The following is a 26,410-nucleotide window of genomic DNA, read 5'->3' on the forward strand; positions in this document are numbered from 1 at the left end:
GTTTTGGGGAGTTGACACCGCGCGGTATATTTCACATTCTCCAGAATGTTAAGTGACACTTTAACTGCTCGCCGTGGTGGGGAAGGGGGCAGAGGTAGGTGAGCGCTCTCCCAGCCCAGAAGGCAGTGGCGGCACTCCCGCGGTAAGTGGCTTCCAGCTTTCGCTTTCTCCCCCTGCAATTTTGGGGCTTGGAACTGGGGAAGGAAATCTTGCCTCCGGCAGAGCTGTAGGACTACGAATAGGGGGGCATTTAGACTGCTCTTTTTGCACCAAGTTCTGACAGGCTGAGTGTCTGAAGTGGGGGCTCTCAGCTCTGTAAGGCCTCAGTGGTTGGGGTGCCTGGTTTTTATTCGCAGGAGTGTCTGACTCTTTGTGGGGGAAAAGGCTTGTGTGGGTTCCTTCAATGTCCTTGGAAATTTAGGGGGACAAGAGGAAAGGGGTGTGTACTACTGAAAGGAGGGCCCCTTGTGGGGGGCCACTTCACTGCTGGATATCTTGAGACCCTTGGTCATCTCTCCACCCCCAGGAAAGAAACTTTATGACATTCATTTGTCAGGGGTGTGTGGGGACGCGCCGCTGGGCACTTTTATCTGGATACATCTGAGCTGAGCAAAAGCATCGGGAAGGCTAACGCGGCTGCTGTGGGCTGCCCCGCACTGGGGCTCTCTCTGGCTTTCAGATTTTTGAACTCTGTGAAAGGGGGTACCCCGCATTTCTCCATGACCTCATCAGGGTTACCCAGGATGAGGAATGTGACACTTTTGCATTCAACTTCAGCCTGTAAATTCCAAACCAACCTTATTGCTTGGCTCTGAGGAGGGTCAGAGGGGCACAAATCCCCTCAAATTCCAAACCTAATTCCTGGCCAGGAATGGGGGGAAGGGGAGAGCTTCTTCCCTTGCCTGGAGGAGTTAGGTGTCTAAGCAGATCTCTGGCAGGCCCTCCATAAAGAAAACTTGCTCAAGAACACAGACCCCAACTGTCTGGAGGGAGAAAAAGGAACTCAGGAACAGGAGAGAAAAAAATCAGAGAGGTTCTGTCTTTCTTCTCCTCTCCCTCCCTCTTCTCTCCCTACTAGACCCTTAAAAAAGCCCCTTTGTTTTGTGGCACCACAAACCAGAGGGATTTCATCATTTGACCCCCAGGGGGCCTGTTATTTCCTATGGGCAAATCACCCTCTTCTAAAAACCAGTGGCCTCCTCTCCACCAAACTGACCCCCCCATTTTAAGACCCATGGGGTCTACCACCACCATGTTACTCCTGCCTTTGCCAGCCTTCTGGCTCTTGATTCAGCCTAACTCCAGTGAACAGTCGATAGAATTGAACATGTGGCACCTTATGGGGCTTCTGATCTTTGGGACAAGGGGAGGGCCATGAGATTCCCTCTATTCCCCCATTGAAGGATATCTGCACACTCTGCCTGTATCCTTTCTTTCCTGCAGCCATTCTCTGTTCCCTGAGCTCTCCAGTCCCTGCCCAGGCCTGACTTACAGGAGAATCTTCACAGGTTTGAGAGCAAAGAGGACAGAGGGCTTGGGGTCCCTACCCTGACTTGAAGACGAATCCCCCCCAGGAAGGAGGAGAAATTTATATCCCTTGGAAAAGAGACTCTGGTCAGCTCCCAGAGGGTCCCCAGCATCATTTAAGATATCAGTACATTCTGGAGGCACAGCTTCCACAGGCGTCCACTCTGGAAAAGGCAAACGAGTTGAGTAAGGTGCAGAGGAAGGATATAGCAGGGGCAGAATTTGACCTGGGGCCTCCTTGGAACCCCCATTCCCATGTGCCCTGTTTCTCTTCTCCCAGAAACCCCAGACCACCAGGCCTGCCCCTGAAGATTTTTTCCCCCCTTCTATGTCAGCTCTGCAAACTCTGATAAAGAATGTGTGGGGCCGGTGGCCCCAGGACATCTGCTAGGCATATCTAGAAAGATTTTCCGGAATGGTGAAGAGCAGCCCTGGGTGGGGTGGTGTATGAGGGGGTGCCCACTTCCGTTTGGAGGTCAGAACCCTTGAAGGGTCTCCTCCTGCTCTAAGCAGTTCCTGGAGAAGACTCCCTAGTTGTTTTTCTTCTTTCTTGCTTCAGGTTCGCTGGGCAATGGTCTCTCTTGAAACCCAATAAGGACAGTCAGGAGGAAGGGGTGAGAGTTGAGAAGGGGTTTCTGGTGCAAAGGAACTCTTCCTTGTCATGGAGCCATGGATTCCTGCCCTCCCCTCCTGCCTTCCCAAGACTTTCCCTGGGAAAGCTGCTCCTTAATCTTAAGGACTTTTGCCTTCCTCCCTGCCCACCTGCTTTCCTCTCCCTGGCTGAGTCCAGGCCTCCACCTTGTGAGCTCCAGGCTGGCACCCTCCAGCCAGATCTCTTGCCCAGCCGCCCAGCCACTCAGCGCCCTCCACCTGGGCAGCCAGGGATTAAGGTGGCAGTTGCCTTTTTACCCTCCAAGGCCTGCCTGACCCACCTCTCAGCAGATAATCTGATTTTGAATTTTTTTGCTTGATTTGGTTATTTCGTTTTGTTTTGTTTTGTTTCTCTGTGCGCGGGGTGGGAGGAAGTATAAAGAAGTGTAAACAGGAAAGCCAGCCGGCCCTGGAGTTCCGAGCGCCCATATTTCATCGGCTTCCTCTCCATAACTGGAGCGGGGACACTTAACCCTTCCCTGGCTGTGAGAACATGTTCACTGGGGGTGGAGGTGGGGTAGCCGGGGTGGGGGGGAAGTGGGGGCCAGATCCAAGTGGAAGCTCCTCTCTTGGCCTGCTTCCTTTATCCCTCGGGTCTGGATGCTGGGGCAGAAGCCAAGGATTTGGAACAGGAGAGAAGACAGATCTCTTAGAAAAATCTCTCAAACTCAATCCCTTCCAGGGTAGAGAGAAGGCTTCCCATGCATGTTTTTTTTTTTTTTTTTTTTAATTTTTTCCAGCTTGGGGCCAAACAGGATCGACCAAGGAGGACAGAGCTGGGAAGAACCCCTCCCATCCTTTAGGGTCATTCTCTCCATTTTTGGAGTTTCTAGAAGTAATCAGATTTCGAGGCTGGGATCTGCCCACAGCAGGGTTTATCGATTGCTGCAGTGCTGTTACACATCCATATTAATTAACCCAGACACCGGCCTGGAAACTGAGCAGCTTGGGGAGGAGGAGGCAAGAAATGGGGGCCCCTTAAAGAAAATGAACATTTTCCCCTCAAGTGCCCCTGGGGCCCAGATTGGAGAGTCCTTCCCCACCAAAATAGTATGGCCTTCACCAAGCTTGAAGCCCCTGGACTTCTCAGCAGGGGTAAATGTGTCTCACTCTCCTCAGTCAGAGTCTACACACAAATCTCAGGGGTGGAATTAAACACCTCTCAGGCCTGACTCTTCCTTGTCAGACATAGGTTGTCCCAGTCCTTGGATGGATGGATCCTTTGGTGGATGTTCTCAGGACAACCTTTCTAGAGGGCTTAGCAACTCCTCCCTACCTTTCTTCCCACTTCCCCAAGGTAGAAGCTTTTTCTGGGGGAGGGGGAGCTTGTTTTGTTTTTAGTGTTTGGTGGTGGTGGTGGTGGTGGTGGTGGTGGTGGTGGTGGTGGTGGTAGTGATGGCCTTCCCCTTCCTCCTACCCCTCCCTCCAAAAAGTGATTAAAATCTGTTAAAGGATTTAATTAAGACAGTTAAATGAAAAGGAAGGAGGCGCAAATGAGTTGGGGGAAAAAACCCACACCAAAGCTATTCTCAACGATTAAATCGCCATTTTAACAATATAATGGAGTTTGCATCCTGAAAGGGGAAATCTACGCTCATATCTCATCAATAATTCATAGAGTCCGGGATCACGCAGAGGTCAGCAGACGGGGCCGAAGCGCCGGCCTGCTTGGGGCTCCGAGCCGCTGCCGCATACATTACCCGCCTCGGGCCTCGCTGCCGCCACCTCAGCGGCTCGGGGCTGGGGCCAGGGCCTGGGCATGCCGACAGGTTTAGGCCGATTTTTCGATTTTTCGTTTTTCCTTTTCTGAAATTTACTGAGACCCAGATTGCAAGCTCCCAGAGGAAGTGGGAGATTTAGGAGACTGGAGAGGCTGGACTTCGGGCAATTTGGGACCTGTCGGACCTGGATTATCACCATATTTTCAAGTTCTAATCTCTCCCCACTCCCCCCCCCTTTTTTTTCTCTGTTTGAGTCGTCTTCTGTTCTCTCTCTTCTCTCCCCAAATTTCCTCTTAGGGGAGGAAAATGCGCTCTCTGCAGCATCCTCCAGCTTCTCTTCCCTGGAAACGGCTCCCAGGCTGCCCAGCAGTGCCCTGGCCCTGCGCTCCGCGTGGGTTGGGGCTGAGCCCACGTAGCTCCGGCTGGGTTGTGGCCTCTGAGCACCAAGGCTGCCTTTGATTGTGGGGATCCCTGACCTCGGAGCCCCCCGTGGGGTCGGGATGAATGCATCCAGGGAGGAAAGGGACCTCGCAAGCCCCAGTCCAGCTTGCTTAGTCAAGAGATGACCCAGGCCACGGGGGAAGGGGAGGATTCTGCTTGGAAGGCAGCATCTAGGGGAAAAGTGGAGGGAAAGTGCCAGCATGTGGGAATGTCTCCCCTTAGGGCTTGAGGGCGAGATGCACCATAATCCCTGTATTTTGAGCTTCTGCAGGCTTGTTCCACTTTCTCTCTCTTTCCCTCTAATCCGCTCTCTTCTGCTTTCAGACTCCTAACGGGCCCCTAGGGAAGAGGGAACAAACGCTTCTCGTTGAGAGGTGGGGTCCTGGGAAGGGATATTTGGATGATGCGACGAAAACCGAAAGAGCGCAGGTCGCCCGAGCGCTGCGCTGGCCAAGGCAGAGGCTGTAACGTCCCCGAGCTGCCAGTAGAGTCCGCCTTAGACCAAGTTCACAGCCAGGCTGGGGCCTCCGAGGCTCCAGCGAGCGGCGGTGCAAGGTGGCCCCAGGCCCGCTGGGTCTCGCATGGCCTAGAGACTGAGCGCTCTCTTCAGCCCTTTGGGGACTGTGGACCCCTCCGCTCTCAAGGAACCCTTGCTCCAAGCTCTCTCCACTCTTCACTCCAGAAATTCCCTTCTCCAGGTCAGCCTATGCGTCGTAGGGCACCCCGTAGGTCCCTATGCCCAGCGACCGCGGCAATGGGGGACAGGAGCGGGTGGGTCACCACCAAAGCTTTCGCAGGCTGTCCACACGAGAGACCGTTTGGAAATGCGGGAAGTGGGGTCGAGGCGGAAAGTGGGGTGGCATCTTTTCCCAAGGTGTCATTTCATAATCAAAAGACTCCTCTTCCCCAGATCTAAGGCCCTTGGGGGGGGCGGGGGTTGGAGAGGGGGCGAGCGGGGGAGGGGCACGGAAGGCGTTTTGCGCTTGGGTTTCTGCAGCCGGCGGCGCAGTAGAATGAGACCTCGGGGCCAGAGGCCGGTGTTATTGCCAGAGGGGTCGCAAAGTTGGAGGGTCAAAAGTTTACGGTGTGCGTGAGCGGTTGGCGCAGTCTAGCGGTGGGGGCGGGCTTGTGAGAGGGGAGGAGGCCGTGTGAGCCGAGAGAGAAGAGAGGGACAGCAAGGGGTGCTGGAGGTAAGGAAGGCTTGTGTGTTTGGGGAGCCCGGAAGCAGAACTGGGGAGGAGGAGAGGCAGATATCTGGGGAAGGAGAACCTGGGGTGCGGTAGAAACCTTTCCCCAAAACCCTCTGGAGTTGGTGGGGTGGGGAGCTGTACCAAAGAGCGCTGGAGGCATGGTGAATCCTCTGCTCAATTGTCTCTCCCAAAGATAACCTTTGAGTCACCATATAAAATTTAATTAAAACCTACCCAGCCGCACACATTAAAAAAAAAAAAATCCAATTACCCACGTGTCCTTGCAGGACGTTTGATGGGGCCAAAGAAGGCTTCCAAGGTGAAGGCCTGATTCTCACCAACATCAGCCCCACCCTGCTTTCCCTAAAGGATCCAAACAGCTGACTCTCTCCAACTCCCCCCATCTATCAGGCAGGCCTCTGCTTCAGGGATTCCTAACCCCCAGGCTGGGTCCAGGCAGCTGGAGTCCGTGACTGTGGGCCAGGACTGGAGGGTTTCTGAACTCCCATTTCTCTTTCCAAATTGCTTGGGTTTGAAAAGTTGCATATAGGAAGAAGGTTGGCTTGCTAATTCTCCCATTCTCTCCCAAACCTCCCCTTGTATCCCTCCACAGAATCCCTCTCTTCCCAATTGGAGGAGGGAGGGGGAATGAGAAGGAAAATTACTGAATGGCCTCACAGAGATCTTTTTAGCTGTAGATGAAACAAGCGACCTGAAATGAACCTTGAATCTATGCATTGGGCTTAGCTCATAAGTAAAATGTTTACAGAGACTCTGTAATTATTACACCAGGGCATATGCCTATTTTTGGTCTTTAAATGACTTTTTTGTTTGTTGTGTTAGGAAATGTCATCATATTCTCTTCCAAGCAGTGGATATAGGAGGTGCCATGTGGGTGTTTGTCCTGCCAGAATAGAGATAACCTGAGAGTTTTCGTAAAGACACCTTTTGAAATATGGCCAGAAGAGACAACAACTTAATATCAGATTTCAAATCAGTTTGCCCCAGTTTTTGACTAAACCAACTGGTGTGGGTCCCCATTTCGATTCAGCCTCGAGACAAGTTTCTCTGGGGAGTCAGGCCAGGAAGGAATTCCCGAGGTTCAGAAGAAGTAGAGGTCAAAGCCTGAACTGGAGACTATCTCCTTCTGTTTCTCCTGTCTCTTTTCCAGGACAGAATGCTAATAAACTTGTGGTTCTGTGGAATAGCCTGGAGCAGCCAAAGGGCCTGGGCTACAGGGGCCTCAGGATGGGGAAAGAGAGTCCTCTGCCATCACAGGCCAAACTGGGTGTCTTGGGATGTTCTCTCTCAACTCCTTGTACTAGGGGGATATCTCCTTGCAGACATTCCCCTAGACCTAAACTGGGTGGAAGGGGAGTCACCTGACCTACTCTGCTGGTCCCTTGGAGACCAGAGAAAGGGGAAAATGTGTTGTTGACAGTCCACTAATTCTAATCGTTGAGAGACAAACCAAAGAAGACCTCTGAGTATTTTTAATGCTTCCTGTACCTCCTTGTGGTGGTGATGGGGGTAGGCAAAAGAGATACTGTATAGATGAGAAGTGGTTTTAAACAAAAATGGAGGGAGGTGGGTATTGGTTTTGTTTTTAAGGAGAAATTAAAGCCTCTGAAAACCAAGTCTCCCATTTTGACCAGCATGGTCCAGCTCTTATTGAAGGGTTCTCTCTGTCTTCCCTGGATGTGCTGGCCTAGGGACCAAATCTCAGCTCCAGGAAGTGGAGGAGTCATTCCTGGGGCCCTTGGAACCTCCAGAGTTTGGGCAGAAATGGGATATCTCTGGCATTGGGGGAGGGAATAAAGCAGATGGAGTATGCAAGGGGGCAGGGATACAGACCCTGCCAATGCAGCCATTTAATGGGAAGGCAGGAGGGAAGGGGGCTCTGGCTCTGGCTCAGGCCTGCTCTCTGGGACCTAGATTCCCAAGGTTGCATTTCCACTTCTCCAGGTGCTATCCTCCCTCACAGGCCCCAAAGGGAACCCCTGTGAAATCCTACCCTCTCCCACTTTGCCCAGGGAACCAGAACAGACGAAAATGTAGGAATGATGGAATATAAAAGCAGAGGTTGGAGTAAGCTGAGTCCTACCCTCTACGAACTTTTTTGGGGGGGTGGGGGTATGGGTGAAGGGAAGAGAAGGTTCTGGCAAAAAGTCGAAGCTGGAGAGGATGAGCTGAATCAAATTCCTGCTCCGTCATTTTTCTCCCAAGTAATGACCTGCGCAAAATTCAATATGACCGAGCGAACTGTGCGAGCGTATTATAGTAACTGCCTGCTCGTGGGGGAGGCCCGGAGAGGGGTGAACCGTAGGTCACGGCGTCTAAAAATTATTAAAATGTTCGAGAGCCTCGTGACGCGCCTCGCTGTTTAACAAAGACTGCCAAAGTATGAGATTAATACGAAAACTTGCGCTTCAAAAACAAAAACACATCAAAAAAAAAAAAAAAAAAAAGTCTTGTTCCGGCCTCCAAGGGGGCCCATAGCCGCTGTGCCCGCAGCCGCGGTTCGGTTTTCCGGACACACAATAGTGGACAAGAGCGAGCTCCTCGGTGGCCGAGCGGGCCCGCGGGCGGGTGTGCGGCCGGAGGGCGCAGGGAGCCGCCCGGTGAGTACTGCTGCCCGCTCCCCCCGGGCCTTCCTCTCCTCCGCGCGGCCTCCGCTGCGCCGGCCGGCTGGGGGCTCGCCTCCTCGGCCCTCCGGTCTCCCTCCCTGGCTCCGTGCTCTCTCCCTGGCGACAAAAGGTAGATGATTCCGTGTGGGCTGGGCACACCCGGGACAGCGGAGGGGGCTGAGCGGCGAGAGGTCACTCTAGCAACCTGTGGCTGCCGGGGGAAGGCGGCCGGCCAGCCGGCGGACGACCGGGGAGCGCAGGGGAGGTGGCTCGGGACGCGCGCGCAGAGCCCTTGCTTTTCCTTATTTTTATTATGAGTACTCGTGTTAGTATTCTTTTGGGAGGGGAGGGGAGAGGCGGCCGGCGGTTTGGGTGAAATCCGTCCGGGGAGTCGCCGATAAACCTTGTCCCCCACCCATCGCGGCTGCACTCGACTGGGGTGGGGGGTGGGGGGTGCGACGCCTCGGTGGGATGGGCAGGTGGCGGCTCCCAGCGCGCAGCAGAGAAAATCTCTGCGCTCTGTCCGGAGGATCAGCCGTACCCAGCCCCGCAGTGACTCTGCCTCCCATACCTCTCTCTTGGGGTGCTCCGAGCACCTGGGCTGCATCCTTTGCGAAGTGTAGAGCAGCAGAGAGGCCCGATGGCCAGCCTAGCGGCCCTCCCCAAATTCCGAAAAGCCGACTGAGTTGGACGGGGTTTCAGAGAGCAAGCGAGTTGAGAAGGACAGGAGGTATGGGGTGGGGGAGGGGCCTGGCCAGTTGGAATGGGTCTTGGAACCCCTGACTAAGTGGCCTTTGACAAGACTTGGAAAGATCCCTGCTTGGCGCTGGGGGGCTGGTTGGGGTCCTACCCAGGCATTTTGTCAATGGGCCCAGGGCCAGACTCTAGTCTCCCTCGGTGCCCAAATGGGAGTCTATTGGACCCTCTCGGCAAAGATAATTAAAATATAAGTGTGTGTGTGTGTGTGTGTGTGTGTGTGTGTGATGTTTCAACTATCTGCAAGTCAGCCTGGCTTGGAGAGTGTTGGTGTTAGAAATCAGGCCGGGAGATCAAAATTGGCAATCTAGATTTGGGATAGAAAACCAAAGGGTCTGGGGACCTGGTTTCTGGCAAGTGGGAGGGAGCACTCCTCCTACCCACCTGCGAGGGTCCCAGGACTGGGGATGGGCAGAGACTTCTGCAATGTGGTGGTTAGAGGGTTGTTTTTTTGTGTGTGTTGTTGCTGTTATCTGTTAATGAAATTGATATCGTTCTGACTTGCTAGGTCGGGATGCAAGTATTTCTCAGGGAGATGGGTAGGGAGTCTGGGCAAGGTGGAGGCTTTCTCTGTGCCAATTCCTCTCACCCTGCAATGGTCTCAGCATTCCATCTAGGACTCAGTTCCCTTGCAGTCCAATCCCAATCTCCCAGTTTAGTAAATTCACCAGTTACTGGGACTCTCAGAAAGTTCATTTGGAAACCCCAGATTCCCCCAGGTTTACCAGATCCCCATTTTGGTCCCACTGCCAGAGACCCTAGCAGGTGGCAGAATGAGCAAATTTAGACAGAGAGAGCCTGCCTGGGGCTGGGGAGGTGGGGAAAATGGGGTTCCTCCATACACTTCAGGGATTATCCCCTTTTCTGGCCCCAGGAGGTACGGGAGGTTGGGAGGGGCCCCGAATATCATCAGGCTGCATCTTTTATGGTTCCTCATTGCCCTTCATTCGGAAATGAAACGCCTTTGATCTTTTTCTCAGGTTGTAAACGGAATTGCCCGTCATTAAATATCCGGGGCCCCATCTGTTTGGTCTCCCAGCATTTTTCTTTACAGCTGTTTCTCTCTCTTTTTACCATTGAATTTTTCCAAAAGGACTTTTATGACTCCTCCTTCACACCCAGCCGCCTCTCCCTCCTCCCTTTGCCAAGAGGCGCCTTGGAAAATATCTAGATATTCGTTTGATGGCAAACTAAAGGCTGCGAGGGGCACGGAGGAACCGATTGGGGTTTTGTTTTTCTTTAAAAAAAAAAAAAAGTCCTGGGCGGAGGGGAGGGGCGCGAGGGCACCCAGAAGGGCCTGATTCTGACTTCGCTGCAGCCTCGGGATGACCCTTCCTCCTTTTGTGCTTAGCTAATGTTTACATCTCATAATTCATGCGCCGCCCTGGGTTGTGCGGTGGCCCGGAGGTTCGCGTCCCTTTGCGGGACTGGCTACTTCTATTTTTCTCTAATAGAAGAGAAAGAGAGTTGAAAACCTCGTAATCCCACAAATGGACCCGCGCGGTGCCTTTTCCTGCTCCCAGGGCTCAAAACGAAATAAAATCCAAGCACTGAAACCACACCCCAAACGAAGAAGGCGTGGAAAGTAGGAGAACTGGAAAATTTCTGGGCCAAGAAGATCTATCTGTCTTCTGTATATACCCTGTAGATCCGAATTTGTGTAAGGAATTTTGTGGTCACAAATTCGTATCTAGGGGAATATGTAGTTGACATAAACACTCCGCTCATTTTTTTTCCCGAAGAAAAAAATTTTTTTCCCAAATGAGGACCATCCGGTGACTGACCACACGAAGACTCTTTTCTTTTTTTTTTCTTCCTCTTTCTTTTTCCTCCCTCATTGGTTAGAGATGGAGGAATCATCTACCTGAAATTTCCCATGCCTGCCCCTGGAAGACTTGGTCCCTTTCACTTAATAGGTTAATATTGGTGGTGGCGTTTTATCCTCTCCCTCAAGCCCACTTATTCTCTATTCTGGGATCAGGAAGGTTTTACTGAAAATCTGGAAAAAGTAACTGTTGTCATCAGTGTGCGAAGGCAAAGAAAATTGCTTTTCAAACGGATGTTGTGGTCGCCTTTTCGTTTAGGATAAGAACAAGATGCCCTGGAAATATGCGATTCCCAAGGAGTGTCATTGTGTGTGTATGCATCACCCCTAGGGCTCTTACCCCCAGCATCATAAGGATGTGAGATTTCTCTTCACTACAGAGGCAGCTGCATTAGCGGCAATTAGAACGTCTGGACACCGTGGTTAGCATTGCTCCGGTGGTTCTGGTATTAGCAAATTGCTATCCAGTGTGCTATCAAAAGTTGCAAGATTTTTATTCCAGCACTCATGTTCAGGGTGGGAAACTAAGTCTTTTCTCCCGGCGTGGGCCATGTGGGGTAAGGGAAGGAGTGGATAAGAGAGGGGAACGGAAAGACTGACACAGCCAAACTAATAGCGCAGCTAAATGCGATTTGGAAGGCGAGGTCTCCCCGAATTAGTGCATGAATTTCCTATCGATCCGCCCGCGGTTCCATTCATCTCTGACAAGTCCCTCCTGCACCCGCCTGCTTCCTACCGACGCCTCCTCTCTCACTCCCTACCCCTCCCCGGTCGGCTGCAGAGAAAAGCCCGGTGTGCTCATTGCCTCTCGCCCCCATGTGGGCTCCCCTCTCCAGACGGAGCCCCCAGTCTGCCTCTCACTTAACTCCCCAGACTGACTCCTGGACTCCTTCCCCGTCTCCAGGAGGGCATGGGGGCCTATGTAAGGCACAGAATTCCGGGCGGTGAGGCGGGGCAGGGGGCTGGAAGAGAGAGCTGCACCGAGAGCCCCAACTTCCGAGGGGATCCGGGGATTGTTCTCTGCCCAGCGCCCCAACAGGCCGTCCGGCGGCAACCTGCTCTTTCTCTCTCCCTCCCTCCCTTTCTCTGATCCCGGAGAGAGCTGGGCGTGGAGGCGGTCGCCCCGCAGGAGCCCTATGTAAATCCTGGTGTTGGGTGGGTGGGTGGGGAGGGAGAAAGAGAAGAAGGGGGAAATAAACCTCTTTGGCTGGAGTAGGGTCCGGGTGAGCAGATTTCCTTATCCGGGAATCGCAGGCGGGGCGGCCATTGGCTCCGAGGATCACGTGGGTCCCTAACTTTGTTCACTTGACAGTAAGTAGGAGGGCTTTCGGAAACAGGAAAACGAGTCAGGGGTCGGAATAAATTTTAGTATATTTTGTGGGCAATTCCCAGAAATTAATGGCTATGAGTTCTTTTTTGATCAACTCAAACTATGTCGACCCCAAGTTCCCTCCGTGCGAGGAATATTCACAGAGCGATTACCTACCCAGCGACCACTCGCCGGGGTACTACGCCGGCGGCCAGAGGCGAGAGAGCAGCTTCCAGCCGGAGGCGGGCTTCGGGCGGCGCGCGGCTTGCACCGTGCAGCGCTACGCGGCCTGCCGGGACCCCGGGCCCCCGCCGCCTCCGCCGCCGCCCCCGCCGCCCCCGCCGCCGCCCGGGCTGTCCCCTCGGGCTCCTGCGCCGCCGCCCTCCGGGGCCCTCCTCCCGGAGCCCGGCCAGCGCTGCGAGGCGGTCAGCAGCAGCCCCCCGCCGCCTCCCTGCGCCCAGAACCCCCTGCACCCCAGCCCTTCCCACTCCGCGTGCAAAGAGCCCGTCGTCTACCCCTGGATGCGCAAAGTTCACGTGAGCACGGGTGAGTGCGTGGGCACCCCTTCCCCCTCCCACCCCCGGCGGTTTACACCGAAGGGACATCGGAGGCCTGGGGGGGGGGGGAGGAGAGCTGGGGGAAGCCAATTGTCCCCGCTATAAACTCGCCATTGCCGGAGATTTACGGTCGCCTGTTTTCAGAGCCACATAATTACATCCCCCATAAATTTTTATGGCCTGGTGGGCCCCACGCCTTTGAAGTCAGTTCCCCCATCCTCTTTTGCCATTCTCACCAGCGACTTTTTTTGCCAGGGAGATGCAGTCTCAGTGAAGTTGGAAGTTGGGGAGGGGTGTGCGGCGTGGGGGAGGAGAAGGAGGAGGAGGTAATCTGTATTTGAGCAGAGAGTTGAGTCAACTCCCAGTATTTATTTTTTTCCTTTCTTTCCTCTAGTCTGGCTCCTTGGCTCCAGAAGTGAGCAAAAGTTTTTACTGGGGGCATGCGCTCCGTGGAATCTGAGCACAGAGGGTGGGAACTAACAGAAGAAAGGTTTAGGGAAGCCCCCCTCCCCTTTCACCCCGCATTCTCGAACCCTGGGCCCCAGGCCAAAGAGGGCAGAGAGAGGAGCGGTTAAAACCTTGTGAGGATTCTTCACTCCCCCTGCCCCCTCTCCAGACACCCAAACAACAACGTGGAGACGACACAACCCTCCAAAACTTTGAGGTCCCTTTCTCTTCCTGGGGCCCCCCTCATTCTTCCCTTTCCGTCCCCACCCCACCCCTCCTCTGGAGGAAGAAGAGGTGACGGGCGAGGGAGGGAGGGATACACTGTGTTAGCTGGAAGAAAGGGCTCTCCCTCCTCCCGTTCGGGGCAATAAAACTTTCTCTTTCTCCCTCTCTCTGTGTGTGTCCAGTAAACCCCAATTACGCCGGCGGGGAGCCCAAGCGCTCTCGGACAGCCTACACTCGCCAGCAGGTCTTGGAGCTGGAGAAGGAATTTCACTACAACCGCTACCTGACGCGGCGCCGGAGGGTGGAGATTGCCCACGCGCTCTGCCTGTCCGAGCGCCAGATCAAGATCTGGTTTCAGAACCGGCGCATGAAGTGGAAAAAAGACCACAAGTTGCCCAACACCAAGATCCGCTCGGGTGGCACCGCAGGCACGGCCGGAGGGCCCCCTGGCCGGCCCAACGGAGGTCCCCCCGCGCTCTAGTGCCCCCCGCCCCCCCGCACGGGAGCCGCGAACCTTGGGGCGGGGGTGGGTTGTGAGCGCGGGGGGGTGGGGTGGGGGCGGGGCGGGAGGAGTTGCGGGAGGGGACCCTGGGGCCTGGGACCGCAAAAGCCTACCTGCCCTCCCCCTCCCCCACTTTATCTATTTACACGAATAAACGCAAAGGAGGGGGAGGGGAAGCTTTATTTATAGAAATGACAATGGGGAGCCGGGTGAGGCCCCCCCAGAAGCAAGGTTCAAGTCTCTTGCTTTCTTCCTTAAAAAAAAAAAAAAAGAAGAAGAAAAGAAAGAAGAAGAGAAAGAAGGAGACATTAAGAGAAATAGGAGGAGGCTGTACTCCTCGCTTTCAGCTTTGGCGAAGATGGATCCACGTTTCATCTTTAATCACGCCAGGCCCAGGCCCATCTGTCTTGTTTACTCTGCCGAGGAGAGGACGGGCCTCGGTGGCGACCATTACCTCGACACCCGGCTAACAAATGAGGCCCGGCTCGCCGCCGCCGCCTCTGCTGCTGCCGCCGCTGGAAGACAGCCTGGATTCTCTTTCTTTGTGTCCCCCATTCCTGACACCCAGCGAAAGCACCCTGTGACTGCCAGATAGCGCAGTGTTTTGGCCACGGTAACACATAACACACACACACACACACACACACACACACACACACACCCTCCTTCCCTTCTGTGCCCCTCCACGGGCACACTGATTTCTCACCCCTTTCCACCGAGAGGGGGCCGGGGTGGGCGACAGCAGGAAGGAGACAAGTGGAGGTGGTGGTGGGGTGGCCCTGGTAACGCAGGAGCAGGCAGGGAAGTTGAGCCTAAGACAAAAAGAGAGACCGGGAGACTGGGAGGGCCTTCTTCTAGAAGGTCAAGCCATTCCTGGCAGAGTGAGGAGCCAGTTGAGTTCTGGGAGCTGGGCACAACCCTGTCACCAATCTAGTTTTACAGGGAAGGCTTTCTCTCCTAGACTGCAAACGAATGTGAAACTCGCAAATAAAATGTGGCACCCCTCCCGGTCTGGGAGATAATGTTGCAGAGACCTCTCCCATAGTTTATCATTGTTTTGCATTGATTATTATTATTATTATTAATTATTTTATTATTATTATTATGATTATTATTATTATTTTATGTCATGTGCGTCCTCTCCCTGTTCTCTCTGACATTCCAAACCAGGCCCCTTCCTAGTTTGGGGGCTGCCCAAGTCTAGAACCCTTCGTTGGCGTGAAATTTTGTGTCCTGTACAGAGTGACAATAGAAATAAATGTTTGGTTTCTTGTGACCAGCACGGCGTGTTTTTGTTGAAACCCTGATGTGAAGATACAGACAAATATGCCACCCAGGATATATGTTAAGCATCCCAGTCCATTCGGCCTCATGTTGGATGTGGTTGAGGATTTTTTTCAAAGGGTCCAAGGGGACTTTCAATCTCTGAGGACTCCCAATTGTGGTAGTTCGTTTGTTTTCCTTTTGGGGTGGGTGTGTTTTGTTTGGGGCTTTTAATTTTTTCCCTCCAGTCCAAAAATGGATCGAAAGTACTGGGAGGGCTGACTCCAATTCCTAATGGGGGGGGGGATGTTTCATTGTAGGACGCGAGAGGCTTAAGTATGGCAAAGCCTTTCATATCGTGATTTATTTGTCATAAGCAAATAAAATGCGGTTAAGCTGTCTCTTTCTAGACAGACGACTCTTTGCTTATTAAGGTTCGGAGGGAGGATTCTGCGAGGCCGGCCTCTTTCCTCCCGCCTAAGAAGGTATCGTTTTCCTCTGAGGTGTTTAAAGCTTTAATGAGTCTAATTTTTTGCACAGATGTTTCTGGGTGTTTGCAGGTTTTCAGAGTATTTTTATATTACAAAGGAGCTAGCCGGTGCCATAGCTCAAACTCTGACAAGCAAATAGATAATCAAGAAGACAAATGGCCTCTTTTGTGAAACCCTGCTCCTGTATTAATTTTCATTTTCTTTCTCATAGAAAGTATCGAAAGTACGACTGGGGACCAAATAGCTTTGTGTCTCTGAGGTCCCAGTCACCCCTAGAATGGAGTGGGGGAAGGGGAAGGGGGTGCTGAGGACCCTCACCAGTTCTGTCAGGCTCCAGCCACTTTGGGGGGACAGCACCCAAGAGAAGTGCTAAGGTCCAAGGGCTCCAGATTTGCTCGGGGTCTCTGGTCTTGTGGTGGGCCAGAGTACAGCCACCCACCACCAAAAAGCATGGGGCTCAAGAGGGCATATGCAATTAAAAGTATTTTTCGGTCCCGTCTCCCTCCAGAAAATAAACATAGCTGATTTCCACCAGCACGTTTTCTTGTTATTTCTTTTGTATTCCTGCGGGTTTGCAGCGCCTAGGAGTTGGAGGCTGGGGAGGGCCCAGGACACAGGGCGGGGGCACCCCCGGTGTCCACAGCGCGGGGCAAGGGCGGTAGAACTGCCCCGTTGAAATGCTTCTGGAAGGCTCATAAAAAATTTGCCGGGACCTGGAGCCTCAGAGCGGCGAGCTTTGTTTCGGTCGAATCGCGGTGTGATGTTTGGCTGCCAGGGGATGCGGCTGCCCTTCGTGGAGGGGGAAAATCGTTCTTAAAAAGCATATGCCCCCCCAGGAATGTCTCTATAGAACCAAATCAAAGCTGCTCCTTGGAAGGTATGAATAGAATAAAAAAAAGATTTCTATGGAGCTTAAAGTTCACAGCCATTCTGTGTAGACAAGAGCTAAGAAAAATGTGAGAATTATACAGAAAACCATTAATCACTTCTTTTCTTTAAATACGTATCCTCTCTCCTTTGTTATTATTCAACAGCAAATCTCCGCAGACCGGCTGTTGGGGGAAAAAAGTGTTAGCTGGCTCTCCCGGATCTGCGAGGGGGAAAAAATTTGGAACCATAAAGTTGAAAACTTTTTTCTCTCAGTATGGAAGAAGCCCTTCGTCATGAATGGGATCCGCGGAATTCATGCCAGAGGAGGCAAGAGGCGCAAAGGTAACAAAGCCCTGGCCTGGGCTGACTTTTTTTTTTTTTTTTAATCGTTTTATGAGCTCTTCTTACAAAGGAAAGAAGAAACTCTCTCTCCTCTTTCTTTTCCTTTTTCAACTTTCTTTGCGGGGTTTTTTGATGGTGGATGCTTGGTCAGATCTGCTGCCTTTTATGATGACTGATGCTCGGGTCAGAGGGAGAGACAGGGGCCTCACACCTGGAGAGTGTTTGAACTGCTTGGGACTGAGGTGTCAGGGCCCCTGAAAAATCCCAGAGAAGGTTGTTTGTGAGGCAGCTCAGAAGTGCTTTTCGGGTTTTGGAAAATGCAGGCAGGCCGGGAGAGCTCCAGCATGCATGCATGTGTGTGCCTGTTTGGTGACAGGCACATGTGGCCGGTGTGTTCCGTGACTTCGCTGGTCTACACTGGGGGCTTGTGTCCCCTCTGTCTATTTACTGGTGAGATGTTGTCACTGCCGACTCCTGGAAAAATGGAATGCAGTTCTTGGATGGAATGCCTCAGGCTTGGAGCGGGGTATAGGTAGATGTCTCTCTCTTTCTTTCTTTCTTTCTTTCTTTCTTTCTTTCTTTCTTTCTTTCTTCTTTCTCTTTCTCTAACTTGGGATTCTAGACAAATGTTTGCAACTCTGGAGCAGGAAACTGTTCCGTTTACAGGCAAGGTTCATTGATGCGGGAGTCTTCCTCTTCGATGCTGCTCCCACCCCCGCCCTTCTTCCTGGAGGCTCAGTGTTCCGTTTGGTTTCCTTTTGCTCTCTTGTTTTGGGGGCTATGTTCTCCCTTCTGGGGCCCTGCTTCTGAGGGCGAGGGAGTCAGTGGGCTCTGCCTCAGACCTGAATGTGCTGGCTCTTTTACCCTGGGGCTCACTGAGGCTTTGGAGGCAGGAGGTTGGCAGGAGAGAGAGTTCATGGAAAGGCCACGTTTTCTAGGCGATTAGCTCAGTATTAGAACCACAAAATGACCTCGGAAGCCCCTTGACCTCTCTGAGACTGGACAGTATGCTGGCTCCTGACTCCTGCCCAGGAGGGAAAGTCATACCTCTGCAGTGAGGGGTCCTTGGGCTGCTGTGTGGCCCATCTTCTCATCTCCCTCCAGTTCCCAACCCCTTCTTTGCTCTTTGGGAATTTCTGGATTGTTTTTCTATTACTGTCCACTGGGGAGAAAAGGAGTAAAAAATTTAGCTCAAGGGTACAGCTAAGGGAGGGAGGGAAGGTGCTGATCTGACCCTCTGTGTAGAACTCCTTCCTTAGGTCGGGTTCAAACTGCCCCCCACCCATGTCCAGCTCATCCCTGCTTCTTTCCTCTTTCTCATGGAGGGAGCTGAGGGAAGAAAGACAAAAGGGAAGTGATGTGAGAGGCTTCAGAGGGCTAAGGGGGCTAAGGGAAGAAGCCCGTGGGTTCTAAAGAGAGGGAAGCCTCCCCCCTTTGCCCCCAACTAACAGTCCCTTGGAGGCTACTTTCTCTCAAGGTGTGAGATCCAAATCCACAGCTTCTCAACCCATTTTCTAAAGTTCCTTTGTTTAGGAAGCTATTCGTATAATCACTTGTGTCCCCTTCCCCAAATCCCTAGTCCCACCCCAGCTACTCACAGAGCCCATGAGTACCTACCTCCCCATCAGAAGAACAAGAGAGAGGGGAGAAGGCTCAGGACAGGGTGTTGTGACCATTTCCAGGGACAGCCCTGCCACATCAAACAAAGTTTTTAGCAACTTTGAATTTTAAGAGATGGGTGGAGAATTTGCTCATATGGAGCCTTTCCAAATCTCTGTTCTACTTGCTGTATCTTAAAATCCACACCAGCAGCCATTCTCTTAGGAGGAGGTAGAGACAAAGAGACAGACAGGCAGACAGACAGACAGACCGAGACTCCAGCTGGGAAGAGAGGAAATGTTCCTTCAATTAAAGGTAGGAGAGACAGAACCTTGCTGGGATGTGTGCGGGGAAGGGAGGTATTGATTCGCAGTTTGTAAATCGTTTCCTAGAACTTGGGGACTCTATCTCAGGCAAGGAACAACTGGCCTCGGTTGGCTGGTACTGTCTCCTTTGTGCCTAAGTGCCATAATACATGCAGGGGCTAGAGGCCCCGGGCAGGAGAGGGAGTGAGTAGAAAGGGAGCTGGGCCGCTCCTGGACTGCACATTTTTGAGGCTCATGTCAGATGTGCACCCATTACTCATAGGGGCAGATGACCGATTGTGGGCCCTCTAGAGGCCCAGGTGAGGAAGCTGTAGTCACCTGGGAACATAGGAGCTGCTCTCTGCAGTGTGAGGGGCCCATCAAAGAGAAGAGGAAGGAAACAATGGAAGGGGAGTTTGAGGTTCATTCAAGGGTTTCAGCCCCAGAGGCCGGAGCTTGGAGATTCCCTCAGTCCCAGACTCCCAGTCTTTCCAGGGCTGAGCACCTCCACAGGCTCCCCAATGGGATGGTCTCACCTCCTACAATTCTAGGAGCCCGGCTAGCATTCCTTATCTTTGCCGCGTCTTCCCTCCAAGTCCCTGGGCCCTTCCCGCTGGCCCTCCTACTTGCATCTACCGGGGCAGAGGGGCTGCCCCCAGTGCTGCCAGAGTCTCCCGGGCCACCCCAGCGCCCGCGGTGGGTCTCCCTGGGAAGAGTGGCCAGCCAGGGGAGGGGAGTCTGGTTGGAAAACAGAGTTGGGAAGTTTCCCAGCGTGAGTTGAGCGCTGACGGATTTGTGATCAGCCATAAAACCGGCGCGTTCAGATTCGTAAATCAATCTCGTCTTTCTCGCAGAATGAACGTTCGCTTTATCGGCAGCAAGAAAGCGCTCCGCTAGCGCTCAGGCGCTTGTTTATTTGAACATGGACATTCCCAGGATCCGAAAAGAGTGTGGGCATTTTAACAGAACCTGCCTGGCGTGCCTTCGTGTCACTCTGCTGTTCTTTTTCTTGTCCTTAAAGATAGTTTCTCGGTTTCAGAGATTGCTTTCATGCTCCTGCATATTACTTCCAATCTCTCTGTCTCTCTGATTTTTTCTTTCAGACTTTAGTGGACTGTTTGCATATAGGGGACCATTTCTAATGGATTTGTGGCCAGGACTTTGTAAGGAGTTGCCCTGGCTGGAGCCGGGAGCAGGGCTCACATCGGCAGCAGGCTGAATTCAATACCAGTCTGCGTTTTGTATCTGGACAACAATCAAAGCCGGCCACCCCCCTACAGAGTCTGGGCTCCGCTGGCGTCCTACCCGAGCATTGGGGAGCGGGATTCCAGGGAGGAGGCAGGGGCTGCCCTGTTGCCCCACCGGGAACTTACCGGGCCAGGCCGGCTGTTTCTTTGGGGGTTGTTAAGGCACCTGGGTCCTCAGCCTTCTTCCCATTGAGTTGGTTTTGGTTCAGACCTCTCCAAACGAACCGATGGTGACCCCTCCGCCCCTGCTCCCCTACCCTAAGCTGAATTTATTCTCCCTGCCCTGCCTGCTCTGGCGATGTAGGCCAGGCTGCACCCAGACGGAGCTGCTGAAGATAAGGCTGGGAATGTGGCGAGAGGGGCTCCTTCAGGAATGTCTTTTCTGCTCCCCTTTGCATTCCCACCCCGCACGGTGGGCCAGGACTCAGATTCTGGTTGTAACTGGTCTGCTCATTCTGGGGCCAAGCTGTAAGTGAAGGTTTGGGGGATTTTTTGTTTTGTTTTGTTTATGTCCAAGATGAAGGAGCATGTGTCTGTTTCTCTCTCTAGGCCTAGGGAATGGATTTCTCCTATCATCCCTGTGTTTAACCCTTTATTATGAGACACCCTTGCCATCTCTCCCCATAGATCAGGCTCCATTGTCTGCTGATTGGGAGCTTAGGGTACTAACACCTGGGTAATAGGGACCCCTGCCTGCCAGGCAGCCTTCAAAGCCTCTTTCCTCCCTTTCCTTCCTCTCTAGTTCAAATCTTCAAGCTGTCTTCACTAGTGTGTTTGGGGTGGAGGGGGGCACAGAGATGAGGTGTGACCTAGGTAGAGAGACACTGAGTATTCACTGCTTTTGTGTAGATACCTTAGTCTGGGGTCTTTGTCTCTAGAGCGTATTCTCAGCTGGTCAGTAGAATTTGATTCCCTGGGATGGTAATAACACAACGGGGGAGGGGGGAGTCCCCCTTGTGGTTATTCTCAGCCCTGGGAGCTCCAGCGTCATTTCTTTACCCTGTCCCTTTTCTGCCCCTTCCAAAGGTACCATACAAGATCAGAAGGAGAATTAAAGCCCCATTCTTTATACATATGTAACTTGGACTTATAAAGTGTTTCTTTTGAAGCTGGTCCCTTTAGAAATGTTCTTGCTTTTTTAGGGAGGAGGGAGTTGGTCCCACTAAAATCAATATCTGAGGAGTGAGAGAGAGAACGAACGGAGTTGAGGGCAATCTTGATCTTAAAGGATGCAGAGAGAAGAAGTGGAAGCTGAGAAATCCAGGGGCTTGGAGCCGGGCTCCGCGCCCACCCCACCCCCACCCCCCAGACGCCCCTGCAGACTATTTCTGCACCTCCACGAACTAAGCAGAAGCAGGAGGAGAAGGGAGAGAGGAGAGGTGGGCTGTGGGTAAGTGTGTGCCTGGGTGGGGGGAGGTTAGGGAGCTGTAGGTAGAGTAGGTATAGATGTGAATGTGGGAGAGAGAAGGAAAACTCACTACTCTTCCATTGGTGGGTTGGGGGGAACCTATTTTGCAGGAAAATTTCTCCTCCTGAAGGGGAAGGTCATAGTGGTCCTTTGAGCCTGAAATCGAAAGACCCCCTTCCCCCTCCTGGTCACGTGATTCATTAAATAATTAATGCCGAGGTTGCAGAATAGATATGTATTCGTCAGGAAAATCGCAGGCTCGGTCTCCCTGTTTCTGACGTGCAATTCAACTGTCCTTTGAAAAACAAGCCTGTACCCCGAGAAAAAAAAGAGAGAGGGGGAGAGAGGGAGAGAGAGAGAGAAAAAGAGAGGGAGACAGCAATAAAACAGCCCCGCAGCCGGAGCCACATCGCGGGCTGGGGTATTGTAAGTAGAAGGGATTTCTCACTACCTACCGCGTCTTATATGTCCATGTAAATTTATTGTTTGTTATTAATGTTATTGTCGTAAAATGTGACAAATAGCCATCTTCATTTCCTGCCATTTCTCTTCACACGGTGCTCTGTGTGTTTATACCCATTGAGGCATTGCATAGAGATTTTAGGAATATTCCTCTTCTCTCTCTCTCTCTCTCTCCCCCTCTTTCTCTGTCTCTCTCCCTCTCCTCCAACCTTTTTCTTGATTTATAGCAATATGGGTGTCAGCTTCTCGACCGGCATGCCAGCCATTGTGTGTGTGTGTGTGTGTGTGTGTGCGTGCGCGCGTGCGTCTGTGTGTTTGTGAGCGAGTTGTGTTGTTTATGGCCATGTCTTCGATAAATCATTTCTCACGGAAAATGATGTGGAAGCTAGGCTATTTCTGCGGCCGGGGAGAGACTCGCTCTCGGAGCCACTTCCTCCCTCTCTGCTCTGCTCCCAGGAGTTGGTTATTTCAGACGATTTACAGTAATATATCAGCAGTTAATATGAAAGCTCTATGGCTGGAGGTCTTAAATTACAGCATCTGTGATTATCAATTAAGGGGAGATTTGTATAAATTTGGTAAACCAGAAATGCCTCATTGGCATATAAACCCAGTCAAAGACCACGACCTAATATAAAAATTATATTTGCAAGCCTGATAGAGCCAACATTCCTGAAGCAGCAGACAGAGCTCCATTTTTCAGCGGTTCCCCTCCAGGAGTTTGGCGGCTCCGACTCCAGCCCAGGGTAAAGAACCCAACTCTGAAGGCAGAAGGAGCCTGGGGGCAAGAGAGGTGGAGGCAGAGGGAGAAATTATTGGAGTTGAAGGCAAAGATTTTTGTAATCGATGGGGATCAAATCGAAGCCCTCTGCACTTGAAAGGGGGATGGAAGGTTTTCTTTGTAGAACTAAAGCTTCATGGTAGGATCGATGTGTATGACAGGGTATCGAGGGTAGAGAAGGAGCTATACTCAAATCCAAATTGGGGGAGACAATGGGGGCAGAGGGTGAAGAGTAGGGAGAGAAGCTGAAAGCCTTGGCTCCCCACCCTCCTGGCTAACAAAACAAGGAAATGAATTCACACCCCAGTAGCCTTCCTTCGACCTCCTGAAACAAAGAAAGTTTCCTCAGCAGTGAGGGACTGTGTGTGTTTGGGGCTAAAGCAGGAAGAAGTTCTCTAAGTTTTTCTTGAAAAGAAATGTTCCAGGAATCAGGTGGTCCCAGAAAGTTGGTGAGTGTTTTAGGACATATGGTGTGTTCCCCTCCCTAAGCCCCCATCCAGAGAGAGAGCAAATGGGGTGCAGATTGGGAGGGGAGAACTGATAACTTTCCCCTTGTGTTTCATGTGGGGGTCTCCATCCCTCCCCATTAGAGAAGAGCCTGATGGTCAAGAGCAAAGCCAGAAGGAGCTTCTGGGGACATTCTACACTGCACCCCAAAGTTGTGATGGATGAGGAGCAGAGGGCCAGAGTGTTTGCCAAGTCTGGTCAGGGCTGCTGGCTTTTCCTTTTCTGGCTGGAGCCCAGCCAAGTGACTTTATAGCCACTATTATCCATGATATTTAACTCTGCCTGCTAGTGTAAACCTTTGAGGAGAAAAATTAGAGTGACGCCGCACCCAGGTGTTAATTATTCATGGCATCAGCCTTGTGGAAGTGGTGGCTTCGGCCTCAGTCTGGAGCATACAGGAGCCGGCTCCCATGCTCTGTTCCAAGTGGCGCTGAGCCCCATCCTTGTTAACAGGAAGATTTGTGGGTGGTGGGTGGTGGATGAAGCCTCCCAGATTGGAAGTCTGGGTTGAAAGGGATTTAGGGAAAAAGAGAAGGAGAAGTCAAGCTTCTAGGTTAGGATGAGTGTGGTGTGGTGTTACCTAGTTTGGATAAAAGAAAGCAGAGAGAGTGTGGATTCAGGGGCAGCCTTGACAGGACTGCAGAGGGTGGGGGAAGGGGAGGACTGGGGGAGAAAGATTTGAAGGATGGGTGCTCCAACCCTTCAGGCTACCCTTTTCCAGCGCTGGAGAATCCCCCACACACTCAGGGTGAGAGGCGAGTCTTTTTCCCTCATCTGGGAAGTTGGTGGTGGGGGGCAAGGATGTAAATGTAGGGAGAGTTTCTCCGGTGCTTTTTCCCCAAGGCAGCATTCCAGAATTTAGGCCAAAGTCTTGGAATCCCTGAGAGAAGGGGGAAAGATGACCTCTTCCTTGGAGAGGAGGAGGGACAGGAGGGAGAAGAAGAGGGTGGAACCAGGTTTTATTAGCTTCTGAATTCAGCCTGTTTCCCAGCCTGTTTCCCAGCCTGGAAGATGGGAAACAAAAGGGAAAGCCTGAAGGATTTTGCTCTTTGGGACAGGTCAGAGGTAAGGGGGAGAGCTGGGAGCCAGTCCTATAGACCTCTACCCCAGTGTTACCAACTCTCCCTACTTCTCTGTCTTCCCTCCTCCTGCTGCCTTGGCCAGTGACATGAAGGACTGATACCCCCCCTCTTTTCCTCTCCATTCTCTCAGCCCCCTTCAGGTCTTTGTCTCTTCTGGCCCTGGGGGCACCCCCTCCCCTTTCTTTTCCCCAACTCATACTCAGTCTTCCCCCAGGAGAGACAAAAGCGGGGAGATCATCCTCTCCACCATTATGTCTCAGTTGCTGGCTCCTTGCTGAATCTCTCCATGTGAGGCCTGGTGCCCTCCATCCAGGCATATAGGCCTGCGCCCGAATCAGCAAGTTTGGAAAGACTTTGTTGTTGTTGTTCTTTTGTATATAGAAATACTTGGTTTACTTAGCCATGAAGCGTCTTGCCTCTTATCAGTTCTGCACATATACACATATATACCCCATTTGCTTTTGTGCTGTTCAGGGGTTGAGGTAGAATGTATTTGGTGGAAGGGGCTTTTGGAAAGCTGCTAACTCCTTCTTCTCTCCAGACTCTTCTCCCCGGTGATTATAGTGTTGATCCCCGTGCCTTTAAGAAGCTGGGCTGCCAACGTTTTAGCAATCAGAGGAATTGAATAAAAAGATGGAGAGAGAGAGAGAGAAAGGATGAAGGGAAAAGGGAGGGCCCCAGAGAGAGAACAAGCAGGAGGATCCATTTCTGAGGGGAGAAGTTAGGGCAGAGTCCAAGAAGCAGATGACAGGGAGAATAAAGATAAAGGCCAGTCAGAGCGGCAGGGAGGCTGTCCTGGGACAAGGAACCCCACAACTTGGATGGGTACACACACACAGAGTTAAGTGAGAAGGAGGGAACTGGAAAAGAAACCACTCACTTTGTCCCCCTTTCTGTAGAAGAGAATGTCTTTGTGATGGAAGGATGTGTGTTGTCCCCTCTACCCCCTGCAGATGAAAGGGCCCCAGGCCAAGGGCTCCACATTGCCCCCAAATAAGAGGGGCAGCCTAATGAGTGAGCCCAGAAGTGATTTCTGGAGACACTGCTAAGTCTTTCACGGGCTCAGTTCAAACTCACAGAAGTCAGAGAGGCTGAGTATGAGAAGACAAAGAGGCTGTCAGAAAGGGACAGAGACAACAGAGATGGTTTTAAAAAGGCAGAAGAGACAGAGAGAGAGAGAGAGAGAGAGAGAGACTGTTGAAAGAGTCCAACCCTGGGGGAGGGCAGGCACAGAGACAGGGGAGGCCGCAGGGGTCTGGAAGCTCCTCCAGACCCGGTGCTTTCTTTCCAGGCAGCTGCCCAAAGCTGTGGCCGTCCCAGAAGCAACTGGCCCTAGAGTAGGCCCTCAGGGGGGTGCTAAATCAGGTGTGAGGCAGCTGGGGTAGGCACCGAAGTGTCAGGGAATGGCCAAGAGGGTCCTAGCACTTCAGTCTCCTCTTCCACCACCATCACTAACTTAATGGCTGGAATCTCCCAAAACAGAATTCCACGGGGTGGGGGTTGGTGGTGGTATTTGGGGTCAGGGTCTCACACCCGGACCCTGGAATCCTTCCTCCGCCTCTCTTTCCCCTGGCGGATTTGGTCTCTTCTTTCCCTCTTTCGGGTCGGGGAGAAAAAAGTTGATCTGCCGGCCGCCAAAGAACTTTCCCTTTCACCTCCAATCCACATCTCCTCCCTCGAACCCCCAGCAGGAACAAACGGATGCTACCCTTACTAATCTCCTCCCTCCCCCATCTTTCAGGAAAAGAAAAGGAAAAAAGGAAAAGGGGAAAGAAAGTTCCTACGAGCCTAAGCAGCTTTAGAAAACTCCAGGGAACCTGGAAAATGCAAACCTCCTCGCCTCCCCCAGGCGTCCCCGCGCCCCCTCGCCGCCGCGCTCTCCCGCCCCGCGCCCCCCACCCCCACCCGCCCGGCCCGTCCTGCCCAGAACTCTCTTCCCGGCCCGTCCTTCCCCTCCCTTCCCGGCCGGGCCGGACATATGGAACCCATTTCGCTGGTGACATTGAAGAGCCGCCCGTGCGCCCGCCTTCCGCCGTGGCGCCCCCGGCGCTCCCCGCGCCTCGCAGTGCCCCCTGTCATTCGCCGCTCCTCCCGCCCGGCAGCTTGGCCCGCTCTCGCAGCCCCGGCCCGGCTGGGTGCCAGGCGCGCCCGGCCGCCCCGCAGCCCCACGCGGGCCCTCCGGCTTCTCCGGCCGGACCCCGCCCCCGCTTCCCGGCTGCGCCCCGAGCGCAGCCCCCGCGCGCGCCCCGCTGCCCTGCGGCCTCTAGGGCCGAAC

At 52.8% G+C, this 26,410-nt stretch overlaps 2 protein-coding genes across 9 annotated transcripts in view; both read left to right on the forward strand.

The window, feature by feature from the left end:
• HOXB3 (homeobox B3) overlaps nucleotides 1-26,410 on the forward strand; it is a 56,608-nt gene that overhangs the window by 14,533 nt on the left and 15,665 nt on the right. For 3 of the 8 annotated variants that reach the window (XR_013354502.1, XM_077852898.1, XM_077852897.1), the window contains exons 1-2: nucleotides 13,830-15,526; nucleotides 16,567-16,744. The gene's annotated coding sequence lies outside the window, so the exon portion shown is untranslated. Of the gene's footprint in view, nucleotides 1-9; nucleotides 143-7,898; nucleotides 8,152-13,829; nucleotides 15,527-16,566; nucleotides 16,745-18,542; nucleotides 18,659-26,410 lie in introns of those variants that run through there. The other 5 variants (XM_077852904.1, XM_077852908.1, XM_077852900.1 and 2 more) reach the window with 4 other exon arrangements.
• On the forward strand, nucleotides 11,921-13,829 carry HOXB4 (homeobox B4). The gene is made up of 2 exons (XM_077852913.1): nucleotides 11,921-12,593; nucleotides 13,459-13,829. The coding sequence occupies exons 1-2, from the start codon at nucleotides 12,137-12,139 to the stop codon at nucleotides 13,755-13,757; spliced, it is 756 nt and encodes a 251-aa protein (XP_077709039.1). The 5' UTR covers nucleotides 11,921-12,136; the 3' UTR covers nucleotides 13,758-13,829.

The sequence above is a fragment of the Canis aureus genome, chromosome 16 (assembly GCF_053574225.1).
Source record: "Canis aureus isolate CA01 chromosome 16, VMU_Caureus_v.1.0, whole genome shotgun sequence".
NCBI lineage: Eukaryota > Metazoa > Chordata > Mammalia > Carnivora > Canidae > Canis > Canis aureus.

What these genes read in the sequence shown, in the direction of transcription:
- HOXB4 (XM_077852913.1), top strand. Translation starts at nt 12,137, where the DNA reads ATGGCTATGAGTTCTTTTTTGATCAACTCAAACTATGTCGACCCCAAG. An exon ending in CAAAGTTCACGTGAGCACGG is followed by an intron (nt 12,594 to 13,458) that starts GTGAGTGCGTGG and finishes GTGTGTGTCCAG; the next exon opens with TAAACCCCAATTACGCCGGC.